The following is a 19,619-nucleotide window of genomic DNA, read 5'->3' on the forward strand; positions in this document are numbered from 1 at the left end:
TAAAAAATGCAGGAAAAAGCTGTTTAAATTCTCCTGAATTTCTGATTTGATTACTCATAAAATAAAGTCTGATCTTTATACAAGTCTTCATTATAGACAATCACAAACTGACCAAACAATTAACTCACACCAGTTAAAGTTGAATCTCTTTGGTCAACCAATCATATTGCAAGCTGAAAAAAAGCAGAACAATGCTCGAATTTCAGAACTTGCAAAAACCTCAGCAACAACGCCCATGAAACGTCTCATGTTTCATAGTTCCACTGCCTATGACTCTGGAACAACTGGGATTCATTGATCGAACTTTTGGTCAATTCTGCAAGACCCCATTTAGGCTGAGTTCAGAATTATCAGATTCCCTTTTCTGCATTCTCATTTTCTTTTTTTTTTAACCTTTTATGCGTCACTTCTTTCGTCTTTGCATGTAGTGGTCTGGTATTCCGTAGAGTGTTGCTTTCATTGATGTATGTTTTCAGCAGTTATTTTTTTGAGCATAGCAGAATGAGTTCATAAGACTGCAGGTGTGCAAACCATTCTTCTCAATACATCAACTCAACTGTGACTCCTGGCTCAAAGTAACTTTTGAAGTAGTTGTTTGCTTCTTTTTTTCTCTTTGAATAATCATTCAGTGTTCTCAACAAAGACATGAATGACCAAGTCTTTGTTAAGACTGTATGTTGTCTGCAGATGGAGAGAATTTACAATTAACCCTTTCATGCTTACCTTTTATACCTATTTAACCCGTTAAGGCCTGACCCACGAAGAAATGGTAAGAAGAGTCCAATTTTTTAAATATGAAGTCTTTATTTGGCCCTGTAACAAAATGTAACAAAAAATAACTTTTTTTTGGGGGGGGGGGGGGGGGATATCTACCATTTATTACCATGTGATATATTAAAAATATTATAATATGGTTTTCTGCTTCTGGGTATCTATTAGGGGACAGAAGACAAGCATCAGATTGTGATCAATAGGACTTTGAGCAAAGTTTATACCATGAATTGAAACAAAATGTCTCAGATACTGTATGTGACAAATATGTCACCTCGGGTTCTTATGAGTTAATTCTGTTTTCTAGTATATGGATGGATTAGGATGGTATATTTAAAAATAGGCCACTTCAGCGGACATAAGTCATTCAGTACACTGCCATCCTCTAAAATAATAAAAAAATAAATATTTTTCAAAAATCTCATATACATTGTAATGAATATAACGTAATGTAGAGATCCAGGAGACAGTGGATGCAGTAAAACCATCTCCTGGTTCACCGACTATCTGACAGACAGACCTCAATTTGTTCGACTGGAGAACATCCTGTATGATGTGGATGGTTGGTGACATGGGAGCACCTCAGGAGAGGTTCCAGTCACCATTTCTCTTCACCATGTACACCTTTAAATACATATCTTAACTTGTGCCACCTGCAGAAATACACTGACGACTGCGATGGTAGGATGTATCAGAGATGGACAGGAGGAGAAATACAGAGAGCAGGTGAGCAACTTTGTGGACTGGAGCAACAGGAACCATTTTCTTCTGACTGTGAACAAAACAAAGGAAATGGTTATTGACTTTAGGAGGAGGAAACCTGCACACCAGCCCGTCCGGATCCTGGGTGAGGAGGTTGTGGACGGCTACTTTACAAATACTTGGGTGTGCACTTGGACAGCAGAGAGGACTGGAGGATCAACGCAGATGCTGTGTACAGGAAGAAGATGAGCAGATCCCTTAATGCATGTTCTTCCAGTCTGTGTCAGCATCAGCTCCAGGGATAGCAGGATCAATAACTGATCCATGAGGCTGGTAAAATCATTGGACACATCTATCTATCTATCTATCTATCTATCTATCTATCTATCTATCTATCTATCTATCTATCTATCTATCTATCTATCTATCTATCTATCTATCTGTCTGTCTGTCTGTCTGTCTGTCTGTGTATAAAAATTCTTCCCTCACCCAACCTCCCTTCCCTCTACCAGAGTCCTAGGAGTTTGAGGGTCCTACGCATGTATGGAACTTTTTTATTATTTATTTTTTACATGCATTACATGGTTAAAAAGTTGAGAAACCCAAGTAAACCCAAAAGGCTGAGTGCTTTCACCGCGCAGTGTTTCTGAAGCGTCGTGGCACTAAAATCCGCGGCTGGTCTATTTTTCTGTAAGGAAAAGGAGAAAAGATCGATGCCGACCGTTTTAATATCTGCAACAAAGCTTTGGCTTCGGGACACATGATGAGGAAACTACGACCTCTAGCGTTCAAAATGAAGAAGTGCCAGCACATGTAATGAGAGACTGAGTGATTGGTTTTGAAATAATTTGGCTCACCCCATGACCAAAGGGACACTAACTGCATGTTTGACTGTGACTTTACTCAACCCTCTCTTTGAGGATTCACTGATATGGTCCTCAGGCAAAGAGGTCTTTGAAAATATTGGAATCCTTCTTACCTGGCCTGGGACTACGAATGGAAACTATCATTCTTTGCTATAATCCATCAAGTTATCATGCTCTCTTTCTTTTTTAACTTTATTTATTTATGGCATGAAAAGCAAGCCGAACTAGAATTATTAAGAAGCAATAGTGACGTGGCTTCAAACCAAATTGTACCATAATAATACAACTAAGTATTGTCCTGGTTATATCATAAAATAATGAAAAAAAGGGGGAAAAATACAAGTATACACTTTATGATTTAAAGTGTGTTGTTATTTCACCTACGACCACCCTCTTTTCTTTATTCTTTTTGCTATTATTATTATTATTATTATTATTATTAATATTATTATTCGTTTAGTGTCCTTCTCTGTATTACTGAAACATAATCAGGCTCCTCTAGCCTTTATGATTACAATAACACACTCTATCGTGGCCTGCGTGCTCCAAATACGCGTTCGCGTCATGGGCAGGTGGGCGTGGTTTAGAATAGCCTACAACGTCGCAGCTTCTGGACCACCTGGGAGTACTTTTACTCACCAGGACCTCGTTGACGGCCGCAGTGAGAGCCTTCAGAAACCCTACAACCCAACGGGGAAAAAAGTAAAATCTTTTAGAGCTCATTCTACCCAGACTCCACAATGGTAAGTGTTACTCTGTCGATTGACTTCAGTAAAATTTCTTCTTCAAAGTTCAGTTTGCTGGATGCGTCAGTGAAGGTTTAATCATGTCAGGTTAATGGTGTGATGCAGCAGTCTTCAACCTCCCTCTCTCTGTGAGGCCTCCTGCAGCAGGACCAAGGTGTCAGAAATAGCTCCATGGCTCAGTGACTGTCAGTAAAGCTGAGCTAGCTGCTGTCTGGCAGAGCAGGTGCTGATGATTTAGTCTACATTGCCAGCACATGAAGGGAGAAAAGCTATAAATAAAAACTATAAATAACATGGAAATAACATTTTTCTAATAAATGCATCTATTTCAATGCTTGTTTTTCTTAAATGGCATTTTAAAATGCATGCTTTCTTCTAGACAAGAGTTTTGTAATGAGTATCAAGTCATTATACACACAAGTCAGTGAGGGAATAAGGTGTGTCTCATGAGTCATGTGTCAACAACCCAGTACAGACTGATACAAGAGGAACAGTTTTGCAGAGCAGGACATAGTTTTCCCTCCATATTTAAGAAGGTTGTGCATTTAATAAGGTTTTTGAACTCTGGAAATATTCTGAAAGTTGCAACAATTAAGGGCAATATTAAAATGTAACTATTTCCTACCAGTTTGAAGTCTCTGCAATTACAGCTTTACTGGTTAAGTTGCAAAAACGTTCCAATAAACCAGTTTAAGTCTTTTGCGTCACGGTTTAAAATTGAGCACCCCCCCCCCCCTCTCTCTCTCACTCACACACACACACACAACCTTTGTCATGTTTGCACAGGGTAGTGTAAACACGGCTTGTTAGCATAAGTTGTGCTAATAAACACCGAATGATATCGATCTATCTTGAATAAACTAGCAGTAGTATACCTGTCCTGATCAAATAGACCAGATGGATGAAATTTAGTTCCTGTATTGTCCGTGTCATTGAGTTAAAATGCTCGATGTACAGTAAAGGTTACCCTGCAGACTAAACCTGAAATGCCCAGGATATAAGTTGATGCATTAAGGGGTAAAACAAAAGTCATGGTGACCAAACATGGATAAAAAGATTCTAAAGCTGTGCTATGACTTTTGCAAGACATACGTCACATAAATGCAGGTATAGTGTGAACAAGTGTGAATGCTTATGACATCAAGCCAATCAGAATGCAACATTTCACCAAGAAATGACTAATCTCAAAACTCATACAATCGTCAATATCCTCTCAAATGGTATTTTGAGATTTTGATTGCAGTTTGACCAAAGACCCTAGGGGAAATGAACTTTTGGTCATCAAAATATGGATGTTGACAAGAGTCTTTTTATCCAAAAAATAGAGTTGAAGACCAGCATGAAATTAATGTTGATTAAGAATGTGCATCATAACTCCTTGTCAATACACATTCTTAATCAACAGTTTTTTTTATATTTTCATAAACATGAGTTTAAGTTATGTCTGGCTGACTTGTAGGTGTCTAAACATGTTGATTTAATCCAAGACTTATGCACATATGACTTGATATAGCAGATTTTGTACTTCACATCTGGTTAATTGCAATCCCAAACACTTAAAAACTATGCAGTTGCTTATATCTGTCCAAGTTTCCTGTAAATGATTATCCATCCTCACCTTGTCCTGGTTATTCCCATTTTTAGCACATATTGTGACAATGGGGCATTAACGGATATTAGCTCCCATGCCTGCTGACCTGAAAAGCTTCTAACAGATTGATTGCTCTCTGTCTCTACCCCTTTTATCCTTCTTTTGAGCCTGCCTCTTGCAGAGTACCGACTGCTTATTTTAAGGTTTTGTTCACGAACAAAACAAAATTCTCAAGTCAGTTTGGCTGCATCCTGCCTGTTGTACACACACACACCCACACCCTGACAGGTTTAGCTATGCAAAAGCTGACAGTTTAAGAGAGCTTTGTTTTATTAATCTCGTGAATTACTGAGTCATAGCTTTGTCCTATGTTGGTTGACATTTTTTCTTGTACCAGATTAAGTTTTGACAAACACAGATATGTGCCATTTCACAAGGCAGCAGACACTGTTTGAAGGGGTGACAGTCAGTGTTTACAGCAACAGTCAGTCCTTGCAGCTAAGTGTCAGGTTAACACGAGGAAACTAAAATAGCTCCCCTAACCTGGAAACACAGGGACATCAGGATGGGTCATGTTTGGAAGAAAGAAAAAAGGGGGACAGTTGCCTGTACAATAACTGTGGGAAATTGTTGAAACAGTGGTTGAAATATATATATATATATATATATATATATATATATATATATATATATATATATATATATATATATATATATATATGGTCTGGCAATATTTCAACAGACCTGACACAGTTTAACTTTTTGGACCATTACCACCCTGTGACTCCCAACCGTCGCCCACTATCTGATCATCAAGAAGGAGAAAACTGGTGGGGGATGTGTAAAAATAGCAGCCTGACATGAAAGAAGGTGGAAATGCAGTGTGCCATATGTTACAGGCTATCACAGTTGTACACATGAGGGCTAAATGACAGGTGGAAGGGTTAAGCTGTCCTTGTTTTCATTTTATTAATGACACAAACCCTGATATTTAGATCTAGATCTAAATGGGAAAAGTACTAAAAGGGAGTGGAATCTAATTAAACAAACAGTGAGCGTTGTTTTTCCAGTGCAAAGTTTACTTTTCTTACTTTTGGTTTAATTAACTTGACTGATTGACGTTACTACCAGAGGCATTGGCAAGTGATGAATGTGTTATTGTCATTCCTCCCATTAACTTTCAGGGGACTTAGAAACCAGAAAAAGACAGAAGACACTTAGGGACTTTACATCTACAGTTAAAATGTTTTGCACCAACATAAAGCACAGAAACATTTTAAACTCTTTTTGTTCTACAGTGTTTAGTTCAGTAACTCCTTCACAGTTTTAAAGGTCTGGCTTTGGTCTCCTAACTTTGACTACACTATCACTCCTCTTATCTGAACTGGTCCACTTGATCTTTATAAGTGCTACACCTTTGTTTAACTCATCCAAGGATCATATTATTCATAAACCCTCCCCTTACTTAAAGTAAAAAGATTTTGCTACAGTTGTACAAGTGCATTGAGCAAAACACAGCACCATGTTTAGTTTATGTATGGTTCTAGTGGTCCTGCCACTGGACAAGTGTCCCTTTTTTTAAACTAGGTCATCTTCAATGCATAAATAGCAAATGCCAATTTGTTCTCTGAGCTCAACCTCCATTTCAGTTAATGAAAGGCTCACGAGCTCATGACCGTTCAGAGGAGTCACATGAAAGCTGGTGACAGCTGCTCCAAGTATGCTCAGCTTGTCCTTCTTTTCATGTGTCTCTTTGCTTCCACCCAGTGGCAGAGTTGATAAATTGCTCTTTTTAGACTGTGGTGGTTTAGTTTTGTTTTAAATATAATTACAGACCTTTTTTTGTATAATTTTGATTCCTTCTCTGCATGTTGCTCTGTCTTTATCTTTCTAAACACCCCTCCTCTGCTCATCTTCCCTTCTGTTGCAGCGTGAATGCATCTCTGTTCATGTGGGCCAGGCTGGTGTCCAAATGGGGAACACCTGCTGGGAGCTTTACTGTTTGGAGCATGGTATCCAGCCGGATGGTCAGATGCCGAGCCGCAAGCCTGTAGGCGGCCACGATGACTCCTTCACCACCTTCTTCAGCGAGACTGGAGCTGGGAAATACGTCCCAAGAGCAATCTTTGTTGACCTAGAGCCCACTGTCATTGGTCAGTCGTGTTAAGCTGTGGAGTTCATGTTTTTTTAAGATGGTTGTGCTTTCATTTGTGATACAGATATGTTTTGGTTTGATTTATTCTATTCATCCAGCCATGAGTCAGACTCTCTGGCATTTTATAATTTGAAATGAGGTGTGGCAATGCACTGGACATAAAGGTCTAAATCTAACTAGAGAATTGGTATGTACAACTGTTGCTGCGTTCATTTCTCAGATGAAGTGAGGACAGGGTCGTACCGTCAGCTCTTTCACCCTGAACAGCTGATCTCAGGAAAGGAGGATGCTGCCAATAACTACGCCCGAGGACACTACACCATCGGCAAAGAGATAATTGACTCTGTCCTAGACAGGATCCGCAAACTGGTCAGTAACTTAAAGGGTAATAACAATGTTTGAATCAGAGCTGCTTTTTCTTAGACCTATTTGCTAAAAATGCATCTGTCCATATTTGTATCTCAACTATTATCCTGCCATGTTGTGGTAGTAGATGTTGGCAGAATCACCTCATCCTTTTACCACATACAGGCCTTTTTCATATCAGTGTACTAAAGGTGGACAAACCAATAGGTTTCTTTCCTGGTCACAGAGCAAGGATTGCAACGTTTAGGATTAACTCACTCATGAACACACTTTAAAGACACATTATGTAAATTCCCAACTTTTAAACTCTGCATTCCGGACTCATTTGATGGCACAATAAAATCTGTTATGTGGATTTCTGGAGCCATGTATTCGGTGGCTTTGGTTTGTATGTCTGTTAGCAACATAACCTTAAGTTATAAACAGATTTTGATATTTTCAGGAAATCCTTAAAAGGATAAGGAACAAGTGAATATCTAGAGGCACTTGGAGACTGCAGCCCTTTGCCAAGCCATTGTATATTTTTTTAACCAAAGTTTGTGGGCATTATTTTTGAGTTAGAAGCTCTAATGGGAAAATGATCCCTATTTCCCCATTGCTTAAAAACATTCCTGTTCCAGGTGCTGATCTGGATCAACCCCATAATCTAACCACTTTTTCCTGATTCTTTTGTGAAATTACTTGGAATTTGATCAAAATCTGTCCATAACTTTTTGAGTCATGTTGTTAACACAGACAGACAAAGAAATGAACACCGCCAAATACATGACCTCGGCCTTGGCGGAGGTAATAAATGCAAACAAAAGCCTATCTAATTGAAACGGGTTACTGTTTTGCGTCAACATCCTGCTAGTTTCTTCCTCCTCAGCACGAGCTGAATGATAAACAACAATAGAGGTGGTGGTGAGACTGAAAAGCCGATCAGCTGATCACCGACAGGTCATGATTCAAGGAGCAGCAGAAGGGGGGGGGGGGGGGGGGGGGGGGCAGCCGTGCAGCACAGAGTGACTGGAGCAGCAACGTTGGACCAAAACTGTGGGGTGGGGGGGAGTGGGGGCATTAGACCCTCTCACCATGAAAAGTTTGGGTCTCAAAACACCCAGATCTTGCGTTGGTGCAACAGCCATGGATATAAACGTCAGCCATTTTTATTGTGTATTGTTGCGTTGGAAAGGCAAGAAAACAATATCAGAAGAAGAGGGGAAAAGAAAGTGAGAAAGCGACAGAACAAGAGATAAAATAAGAGTGAAGATATAACGATTAGTGGCTGGAGAGAGCCCACTGTACCAGTAGGATGCAACATGGATGCCGACTTAGCCGTTGATAGGAGGAGCATCAGTGAGAAAATTGCAAATGTTCTGTACTGCGTCTTTAAATACTGATTGCTTTCCTTAATAATACAGCCAATTTTGTCTTAAACCATTTTCTTTGCAAGCATTTCTAACTTTTTAACTGTCGTATCTACAGGCTGATCAGTGCACTGGTCTCCAAGGATTCTTGGTCTTTCACTCCTTTGGTGGAGGCACTGGTTCTGGTTTCACCTCCCTGCTAATGGAGAGACTTTCTGTTGACTTTGGCAAAAAGTCTAAGCTGGAGTTTGCCATCTACCCAGCACCTCAAGTTTCCACAGCAGTAGTGGAGCCTTACAACTCCATCCTGACCACCCACACCACCTTGGAGCACTCTGACTGTGCCTTCATGGTGGACAATGAGGCCATCTATGACATCTGCCGCAGAAACCTTGATATTGAGCGCCCCTCCTATACCAATCTCAACCGTCTTATCAGTCAGATTGTGTCTTCCATCACAGCTTCCCTTCGCTTCGATGGAGCCCTGAATGTTGACCTGACAGAGTTCCAGACCAACTTGGTGCCCTACCCTCGTATCCACTTCCCTCTGGCCACCTATGCCCCTGTCATCTCTGCTGAGAAAGCCTACCATGAGCAGCTGTCTGTAGCTGAGATCACCAATGCCTGCTTTGAGCCAGCCAATCAGATGGTGAAATGTGACCCACGTCATGGTAAATACATGGCCTGCTGTCTGCTGTATCGTGGTGATGTGGTGCCTAAAGATGTTAATGTGGCTATTGCCGCCATCAAAACCAAACGCACCATCCAGTTTGTGGACTGGTGTCCCACAGGCTTTAAGGTGGGCATCAACTACCAGCCTCCAACTGTGGTTCCTGGTGGAGACCTGGCAAAGGTGCAGAGAGCTGTGTGCATGCTGAGCAACACCACAGCCATCGCTGAAGCCTGGGCCCGACTGGACCACAAGTTTGACCTGATGTATGCCAAGAGGGCCTTTGTGCACTGGTATGTTGGGGAGGGCATGGAGGAAGGAGAGTTCTCAGAGGCCAGGGAAGATATGGCTGCTCTGGAGAAGGATTATGAAGAGGTGGGGATTGATTCATTTGAAGAGGATGAGGAAGGAGAGGAATATTGAAGGGGCTTTGCTGTTTTTTCCTTTAGGTACAAAATTGGTTTTGGTTACTATTTATTAAATGAAAGAAACAATACTTTGCATGCTGGTATCAACTTCAGAAATATTTGGTTTGTTTTATTTACCTTTTTATAAATGTTTAATTTTACCTTCCAAAAAGGGTCTGAAGTTTTGTTTATTCAGTGCCAACAGTCTTCTTGTTTTTGACAGCTTTTGGGTGTTTTAATTTTAAAATGATGACAGTGCAATAACTCCTTTGGATTGTTTGTGGGGTTGCTCAATAAAAAATCTGCCAAACCACACTCTTCTGTTTTTCCTTTTCTATCCTTCTAACTTTTCCTGTCCATTGTAGCAAGCAGATTGATGGTGTGACTGCTGTGTTGTGGCAAACAAATTTGCTTTGCCAAGGGGAGCGTTATGGCTATAAGGCTTCTTTGTGAATTACAGAATTAACACAATATTGCTGGACCTGATCGGAGGGGACAGAAAAATGAGTGAATAAAAATGAAAAGGAGAGTAGAGAAAAGAAAGAGGAGATAAACATACACCAGATCCAAACAGAAGCCTCAGAAGACCAATTGCTACACCTGTACAGAAAAACAGAATTTCCTCCAGCTTTTACAGGAAAACAAAGCTGATGATATTTCAAGAGATTAAACATGCACACACACACATAAAAAACTAAACGAAAGCAGCTATTAGTATAAAAACACACAGGACAACACAGTGACTGTGCCAGCATATATGAGGAGTGATCAAACATGGGTGTGATCACCCAGGTCCCGGCAACAGATAGAATTAATCACATTAATGGCATTAAAGGAGCAAAACTCACGAGGTCAGTGACTTTACAGTCCATTTTCCTTGAATGCCATAAAATGCACAAGTTAACTTTCTTTCCTTAAATCCCTTTTATTCATTATCCAATATTTTCTCAAGTAAAAGTGGGCTACAGCCAAGGATTCTGACAAAGCAAACTATTAGATAAATTAGTGTTGTTACTACATCACTAATGTAAGTAACAAGTTGAAGAAGTCAGCCTTTTTGCAGCTCAGCATATTTGGGACCTTAATTTCTCATTTTTTACATTTTGGGTTCCCACATGCTTGTCTGAAGATGTGGCCTTTGAATAAACGTGGTACAATACATACATACATACATACATAAATAAATAAACGCCTTCCACTCGCTACAGCTGGCTGTTTCTGATTGCTGGTTGCTTGGCAACTGGACAGACGCCTTTCGTTTCTCCGGAAGTGCGTGGCTCAAAGGAAATATGGCGCACAGCACGTTGCATATATCACAGACTGTTGTGTCAACATATTCGTTGAGTGCGTTGTTTTTATCTCTTTTCGTTTCTTTTACAACACCGGGAACAGTAAAGAGCGACAATGTTTTTAGTGCAAGTCACACGGCCACGACGCCCATCGCTGCCGCGAGGGATCTGCGGTGAGTTTAAGCTTGTGTTAGCTTGTTAGCTAAAGTAATTTGCTTAGATTTCATGATTTACTCCTCTTCTCTGAAGAATGTGTCTCTAGCCTGTTTTACACGACCCCAGCGCTTCTGTTGAGCCCTTATCTCAAGGAAACCGAAAATACTCCATTGTAAAACTTAATTTAATGGTTATGTGCATGTAAGAAACATAAAACTCTTGTAATTGAAGGCTTACGAAAACACTTATGCTGTAGTTACATTCGGCGTTTAGTTGCAGACTTTTTCATCCATTTCATCCGACGTTTTTAGTAAGTTTATTCCGACGGATATAGAGGACTATATCGGGGATTTGACCAACATTAACGTTATATGTGTAAATGATGAAACTAATTGTTAAAACTAAGTGTGATAATGGAGAAAAGACATATTGAAGAGTAGATTGTATTCTGTATATAAATATTTAACTGGTATCAGTCTTAGCACTAATGCCTTTTCTCTTTTCTCAGGTATCTTTTGTATGATGTAAACCCTCCAGAGGGTTTTAATCTGCGGAGAGATGTTTATATCCGCATGGCTTCCCTGGTCAAGACTTTGAGGAAAGCAGGAGATGATTGGGTATTAGTGCTTCCCCCATGGGGTCGTCTCTATCACTGGCAAAGCCCCAACATCCACCAGATCCGCATCCCATGGGGAGAGTTCTTCAGCATCACTAGCCTGCAGGCCAATGTTCCTGTCATTGAGTATGAGGAATTCATTGCTGGTTAGTGTGTTTATCTGGAACTTTGTTGATAGTTCTTCATTTGCATGTGGCTAATTTGTAACAGTGACGTGAAACACATCTAGCTTGTTTTTAGACAAAACACTACTACTGCTTTCTAGAAAGCTTTTAAAACACAACTCTTGACTTCACTCAGATGGAGTGTATTAAAACTTGAAACCTACTGTGCTATGTTTCTCATCTTGTTTGTAGAAAATGGAGGCCCATTTATAGACCAGGTTCTGGTGTTGCAGAACTATGCTGAGGGATGGACTGATGGGAAATGGGAGGAAAAAGTTGATGAGCGGCCATGCATTGAAAAGCTGATGTACTCCAAAGATAAACAGGGATATTACAGGTAAAATGACACAATCTGTAGAACAGGCATCATTCTGCATCAGAATGTTTCATGGTACACAGTTAAATAGAGGAGATACTGTGTAATATTTTAAAAATACAATTGGAAATTAAAGATGCAAAAGTAAAGGTGGTAAATAAGTAAATTGTTTGTGCTAAAAGAATAAGCCTCTTCATAAAAACACATTCCTGTTTTAGATCCCGACAGACAGCTTTTAAGTACTGCTTTAATGATATTCACCTTTGCTTCACTTCCTCCTATCTATCTACTATCTTTCAACCTCATTTGTTTCTATAGAGGCTGGTTTTGGGGCTATGAGGAGACGAGAGCTCGAAATGTAACATGCATATCAGCACAAGGTCATGCCTCAATCATGGCCCCGGTTCTTCAGAGAAACATAACTGCAACGTAAGTATACATAATAACACCCACTGACAGTACACAGGGGTAAACATCAATGTCTGGTAAAAAAACAAAAACAAAACAAAAACAATGTCTAAGGGAGATAAGCTAGTAGCATAACTGTTGAGTTTATAGTTATTTTAAATAACTATTTAAGCTGTTAAAGAATCGGTCATTATTTTACTGTAATAATAGATCAACTTTATATTATACCACCATACCAGCACACCGGTCACAACTTGACTGAGATCACTTTCTACTACACAGAAAATAGACATTCTTGGTGTTTTTGAGTACCATTTCAGGAAAGTAACAGGTGGCTGAAGGGCTGATGGTGCCTGGACAGAAAATAGATCAAAGATTTGGGAGTGTTAATTGAGAAGTCCTCCAAAAAACAGTCTAGTCTTTGATTCTTCTGCTTGTGAGCAGCTGAAAGGTGATCACACTTCATTGTTAAGTGTGATGTTGCTTACTGTTTGTTCTCACAGATCTGAGTATAACTTGCTTGAATGAACTTATTTTAATCAGATGTCTGCTGATTGCAGGTAAATTTCTCTCATGGTATTAATAAAGTATGTCTATCTATCTGTCTGTCTGTCAATCAATCATATGTGCTGCTGTATTTCAGATCAGTTGTGCTTGATCGAGCAGAGACACTTCTTCATGATGACTATGCTGGGAAGCATTACTGGGATGTAAGCAATACCCCTCACGTTGTAGTTAAATAAATCATGTTTATAATACTTTTTTAAAAATAACTTTATCTCGTCTAATACGTCACTGTGCTTTTGCATAGCTGTTTTCTCATTTGAAACAACTTATATTATGTAAAAGTGGGCATTTTTTTTGTGCAAGTATTTGTCTGTAAACTGGTGTAATAATCTCTGCCATTGTTGCCATTGTCTGTGTGTATTGTAGACCCGCCGCAGCATGGTTTTTTCTAAGCACCTGCGCCTCATAGGAGATGACTTCAGAGCAAGATACTTGAACTCTACAGATGACAGAGACCAGACAATATACAGCGAGGACTGGACACGCATGAAGGTGAATCATTGTGTACGTTATAATGCTGTGATTTTGTGGTTGTACTGATTCTGGATAAATATGCCTTTTCAAATGTTTGCCATGTGAATATCCCTATTCATAAGTTTGAAAGGGATATTTTTGTTTCTTTCCAAGTGGGGTTATATGATGTGCTCATCCATAGAAGTTGTATTATTTACCATAGATAAGCAAACACAAGCCCTTCGTGCTTTGGTGCTTATGTATAGATTAAAAGTAACCAAAAAAAAACCTAAGTCAAACAAACTAGCCAGCCAGGTGCTCAATTAAAACCTTGTGTTCTGCAAGATTAAAAAACTGAACATACACAACAATCTCAATTCTCCATTACGATGGAGGTGAAGTGGTAAAAATATTTTAAATATAGTGAAGGTATATTCTGTTTCTGACTCCGTTCACATCAGGTTGCTGCTTTGCTTTCATGTTGACACTCCTGCCTATTTCTGCAAACTGGGCGTGTGTCATCTCCTTCACTGAGTACTTTACATGTAAATTAAGCCAAACTGTTCTTTTATGTTTATAACAATGAAAAAAACAAGAGGACTTAATTATTTTTTATTTTCTTCATCAGGCTAAGTCTGGTTCTGCCAGAGGCGGGCCATATTTAGGAGTCCATCTACGCAGAAAAGACTTTATCTGGGGTCACAGAGAGGATGTACCCAGCCTGAAGGGAGCAGTCAAAAAAATACGCAGCTTGATGAAGAAGCACAGACTTGACAATGTGTTTGTTGCAACAGATGCAGATGGTGAAGGTAAATGAACGTGTGATACATTAAGTTGTCCAGTGGATAATATTTTGTGGTTGAAAGCTTTGCATTTCATTGCATTTTTAGATTAACCCAGTAAGAATTCACAATTCAATAACATGAAGTCAAATAACTCTAAATTATTTCATTCTCCTGTGCAACTTGTTTAATATTGAAGAACTGAAGGAGCTGGAAAGATTGTTGCCAGATATGGTACGGTTTGAGACATCTATAGAAGACCTGGAGCTGCTTAAAGATGGAGGAGTGGCCATCATTGACCAGTGGATATGTGCCCATGCAAGGTGATGGAAATCTGTGAAGAAAATTACTTACTTCTTATTTTATTTGTGACCTCAGTAAAAAAAAAATATTCATAAAAGCTTTATAGTCTTAATCATCAGTTCCATGTCTTATTTTAAAGGTGCATTCACTTTTCTTTAGATTGTGGCCTCATTTAAAGATAAATGAGCAATAAAGCAGAACATGTATGTAGCCTGTAGCCTTACTAGTTCTTTGCAAGCTACATTGTGTGACAGGCATATGATAAACGTGACGACAGCATCAGGTTTGGTGTGTGTAGACCAGTCAGTTTCCTTTCCTGCCACTGTCCTGCAGATTTTAGATTTCCCTGCTTCACCAGATTAAAATGAGTGAGTCATTAACTTAAAACAATAAAAACTTTGCCTGAAACAGCCCTTTCTTAGCTGCAGAACTGCTGCTTCTCAAGAACTCTGGGATTTATTTTTCAGCTACGACCTCCAAGAACATGCTGTCAAATTTCTCTCCTTCATTAAGAACTGTTTAGATAATGTTATAGTCGAAAGAAAGGTGAAGGTCTGTCCAAACCAGAAACCCTGGATGAACAGCAAAGTACAATCACTCCTAAAGAGCTGCAACATCACCTTCAAGTTGAGGGACAGGGATTGGCCTCTGTTCAGTGCGGCTCGGTCGGCCCTCAAAAGAGGCGCCAGGGTGGCCCAGGCGGGCCCACAAAAGGACAACTTCGCTGAGACCCTAAGTGCATGTGGCAGGGCTAAATGACCAATTACAGAAGCTGTAATCTGGTGACTGCTAGGACTGATGCCTCACTGGCAGATGATCTCAACCACTTCTTGCCCAGTTTGAGTCAAACAGACCCTCAGCAGCCACACCACTACCACCACTCCCCACCACCAGTAAACTGACACTACAGGAGCATGAAATGAGACATGTGCTAAAGACGGTGAACCCCAGGAAGGTGGCAGGCCCCGACGGAGTACCATTCAAGGTACTCTGAGAGTGCGCTGACCAACGGAGTTTTCACCACAATCTTCAATTAGTCCCTTTCAAAAAGCAACATCCGAGCCTGCCTCAAAACCTCAACAACCATCCCCATTCCCAAAAAGACAGTGGTGGACAGTTTCAACAAAATTAGGCCCACTGCACTGTAGTCATGAAGTTTTTTGAAAGACTAATTTCCCAACACATTAGGGCCTGTCTGCCACCCACTCTGGACCCCCACCAGTTTGCCTACAGGGCTAACTGATGACGTTATCACTATAGCCCTCCACTCTTCACTGAGTCACCTGGAGCATCGGGGAAGTTACGCAAGACTGCATCTGGGCCTCTCCTCCCCCACTTGCCAGTGGATTAAGGACTTCTTAACTGACTGACCACATCAGTCAAACTCGATGACGATGATGAGTCTGACTACAGAGATGAGGTCAACAGACTGTCAGCGTGGTGTTCAGAGTTCAATCTCCCACTGAACACTACAAAAACTAAAGAAGTCATCCTGGATTTAAGGAATGGCAAAATGGATCCGGCCCCTCTCTACATCAACAAGGACTGCGTGGAAAGGGTCCACACCATCTGATTCCCGGGCGTGCAGATCTCTGATGACCTCTCCTGAACTGCCAATGCCACGGTAGCGGTGAAGAAAGCCCAGCAGCGACTCCATTTCCTGAGGTTGCTCAGGAGGAACAACCTGGAAGAGAAGCTGCTGGTGTCATTCTACAGAGTCACCATAGAGAGCATCCTGACGTACTGCATCACAGTGTGGCACGCCGGGAGCTCAGCAGCGGATAGAAAAGCACTGCCGATAGTGACAAACACAGCCCAGACGATCACAGGCTGCTCTCTGCCCAGCCTGGAGGACATCGTCAGCTCGCTACCTCAGCAGAGCTCAACACATCATCAAAGACTCCTCTCACCCCAGTTACCACCTGTTTGAGCTGTTACCCTCAGGACGGTGCTACAGGTCATACAAAGCCTGGACTAGTAGACTTGAAGTCAGTTTCTTTTACAAGATCAATAACCACATTAAACAATTACAAAATCACTCATATACGAACTTCTCAAAAAGGGCAATAAAGCCGGTCCTTCTGTGCAGTAACTGCATTTGCTCCATCTGCACTATTTACTGTTTTTTGTACTATTCCATTGTATTTTATATACTTTTTGCACTCATATTTCTATTTTTTATGATTATATTTATTTAATACTTGTAAATATTTTAAAAGGCACCATTTTAAGGAACAGCTATTCAAATTTCTTTGTTGTACAACAATGATAATAAAGGTGATTGTGATTCTGACTGTGCTGAACTTGACAAGCTGTTGAATCAGGTGTTTGGGAGCTGGGAGACATCTATAACCTGCAGGAGAGTGGCCCTCAAGGACTGGATTTGGACATCCAAATTCAAGACAATTTTCTTTTTTCCTTTTTTTTTTTTTTTTTGTTTTTACAAGTTGTGTTTAGCTCTGCAGAAAGTTCTAAGTACATCCTCACCAGACATTTGTGCAGCCTGTCAGACATCTTTCCCTGCCAACTGATCTAACTCACCACAAAGTGGTAATGAGTTGACAGCTCATTCATTTCCTTACCCCAGAGTCTAAAACATATGTCCACAGAGCTGATGATGTAATTAAAAAATCACTCATCAATCTGACCTACAGATGGTGCCTGGTGCACTTATAGACCCCTTGTGGTTGAACATAGTAATTGTTATGGACGAATAGTGATTACTTCTGCACTGAGGAGCTCAACTACTCCACTGCTATCGGATTTATCCAGTTAATATCCAGACAACAGATCGGTGCCAAGATGTCTTGTTCCATGCACCAGTCAGTGATTAAAAGTTAAAAAGCTAAATAGTCATAGAAGTTTTATTCCAGTTATTTTTGTGTTTTCCGTATAATTGTTCAGCTGTGTGAAACCAACACCTGTTCAGATGAGGTCAGCACTACTCAGTCTACAAACAGAAGCCAGAAAGCATCTGGTATCACCTTTCTTCTTTGCTTTCAGATTTTATTTTGTCTTTACTAAAGAAGGTTTGCACCACTAAAGCACCACTGTACATATTTGCTGGCAGCAGACTTTTTTTTTTTAACACCACAGACAAAAAGAAGCTGGTGATGGAAATGTTCATTATAAGAAATGTATCCAGTTATATAACAGCTTTTGTGCATTGATGACATAAAGCCTATGTTAATGGCCAATATTTCAGCCACACTCATTGTTATACCTGTACATAGAAACTACTTAAAAACTTGAAAAACTAGTCAAGATGACTCATTCTACCATTGCAGCATGTCAGCTTTTATTGCAGTCCACTTTATCTTGTGTATTTGTTTTTAGATTTTTCATAGGAACATCAGTGTCCACTTTCTCCTTCCGGATCCATGAAGAGAGAGAAATCCTGGGTTTTGACCCCAAAACTACATACAACCGCTTCTGTGGGGACATGGAAAAAGAATGCGAACAGCCCACGCACTGGAAAATAGTTTACTAACGTAATATCAGACTTTACTGACACACAAGTGCCAAAATCAGTGTTAATGGTGACATTTTTCTTTCTTTTTTTTATATGGAATATACAAGATATTCCAGCTGATTTGTTTGTGATTTATGTTTTCCTTTTCATGGTTTCAGAGTAGTGCAATCAAATGGCCACTGTGACTGAATTTTATCCTCAAAAGGCTGAGACTGAGCTGCCGAACATGTATTACTACAGTGTTAAAGAATTAAATGTACATTTATTTTTAGGTTGATGTTGAGTGTGGATCATTCTTAGAGCCTTGTGTTTAAAAAAAATACCCTGGGATGGTTGTTTCTAGCTCAACTAGCTCAGTGGGTGACAAATATGTCTAGTGATGATTGCTAGTTCATGATATTTAAGTTATTTTGTTTTCTCCAAAATCAGAAGCATTCAGGTGTCCTGAAGAAGATGCATGTGTGTGATATCTTTGTACAATAAATGTGTGACGTGTTTGAGAACCAACAGTTAACCACGTTGAGGACATGTGCCTCCTTTGGTCAAGGGTTTAAACTCTCTTATTACTTTCTTTTACTTGCATTTTGCCCTCGTGATATCAGGTTGGAAAACCAGTATGTCCAGTTTGATGAGATGTCTGGTTTTGATGTTCAACAATGCAATTATCACCTTGACTCATGTTTGGTTCGACTTTTAAGGTTTTTTTTTTTTCACTGATTTTAAAATACTTCTGTCTGGTAATGGAAATGATTTGTAAATTATAGCTGCCTGACAGGTGCTCATATTGCTTCCTGGTAAAATGACTCATTTCATCCAGCATGCCCCACACATTTATTACACAGGTGTCTGTATAGTGAAATATGACACCAGAACTGAATTACTCTCTAAACTTCCTGGACTTTGTTTACTTCAGATGGAACATTTCCTAATAACTGTATAAATATTTCCTCTCCACTCCTCTTCATCTTGGCCTTCCTCTTCACCATGATAAGACATGCCTGGAAAATTCTCTGCACCTTTTTTTGTCACTTTTCCCAGTGGGTCACCCTCACGTTATCTGTGTGACTTTTCCCAGTGGAGACCAGCCCTTCCTCAACAACAGCTTACAAAGTAAGTGTGTAATGCTGACATGTTATATAAGCCCATCATTTCATTATAAAAGATTTTTTTTTTACCTATATCAGATGTAATATGGAACTACAACACATTTCAAAGCAGTTTTCAGAAGCTTATGATTTTAGAAAACATCTTTATATGATATTTAATTGGGAAAATAGAAAAATAGAATTGTATGATATAATGAAAATAACATTTTTATTTAAAGACTCCTCCAGTCACTCCCAGTCTTTAGCACAAGGCCCATGAGTTATTCAAGGAGTCTTGTGCTTCTCTATTGTTTTGGACACACAGGACCAACCAGAGTACACACCCTTTTTTCCCCTCAGATTTGCCTCTGTGTAGAAAGGAGGA

At 39.9% G+C, this 19,619-nt stretch overlaps 2 protein-coding genes across 2 annotated transcripts; both read left to right on the plus strand.

Annotated features, from left to right (window-relative positions):
• The first annotated feature begins 2,926 nt into the window (after nucleotides 1-2,926).
• Nucleotides 2,927-9,938, plus strand: LOC121649942 (tubulin alpha chain-like). Its single transcript, XM_042001081.1, has 4 exons — nucleotides 2,927-3,082; nucleotides 6,607-6,829; nucleotides 7,052-7,200; nucleotides 8,665-9,938. Exons 1-4 carry the CDS (start codon nucleotides 3,080-3,082, stop codon nucleotides 9,637-9,639), a joined length of 1,350 nt encoding a protein of 449 aa, XP_041857015.1. The 5' UTR covers nucleotides 2,927-3,079; the 3' UTR covers nucleotides 9,640-9,938.
• Nucleotides 9,939-10,867: 929 nt separating this feature from the next.
• pofut2 (protein O-fucosyltransferase 2) lies at nucleotides 10,868-18,921 on the plus strand. The gene is made up of 9 exons (XM_042001082.1): nucleotides 10,868-11,085; nucleotides 11,577-11,830; nucleotides 12,041-12,185; nucleotides 12,483-12,593; nucleotides 13,216-13,282; nucleotides 13,506-13,631; nucleotides 14,221-14,401; nucleotides 14,574-14,697; nucleotides 18,014-18,921. Exons 1-9 carry the CDS (start codon nucleotides 10,913-10,915, stop codon nucleotides 18,165-18,167), a joined length of 1,335 nt encoding a protein of 444 aa, XP_041857016.1. The 5' UTR covers nucleotides 10,868-10,912; the 3' UTR covers nucleotides 18,168-18,921.
• Nucleotides 18,922-19,619: the final 698 nt, after the last annotated feature.

The sequence above is a fragment of the Melanotaenia boesemani genome, chromosome 12, assembly GCF_017639745.1.
Source record: "Melanotaenia boesemani isolate fMelBoe1 chromosome 12, fMelBoe1.pri, whole genome shotgun sequence".
NCBI lineage: Eukaryota > Metazoa > Chordata > Actinopteri > Atheriniformes > Melanotaeniidae > Melanotaenia > Melanotaenia boesemani.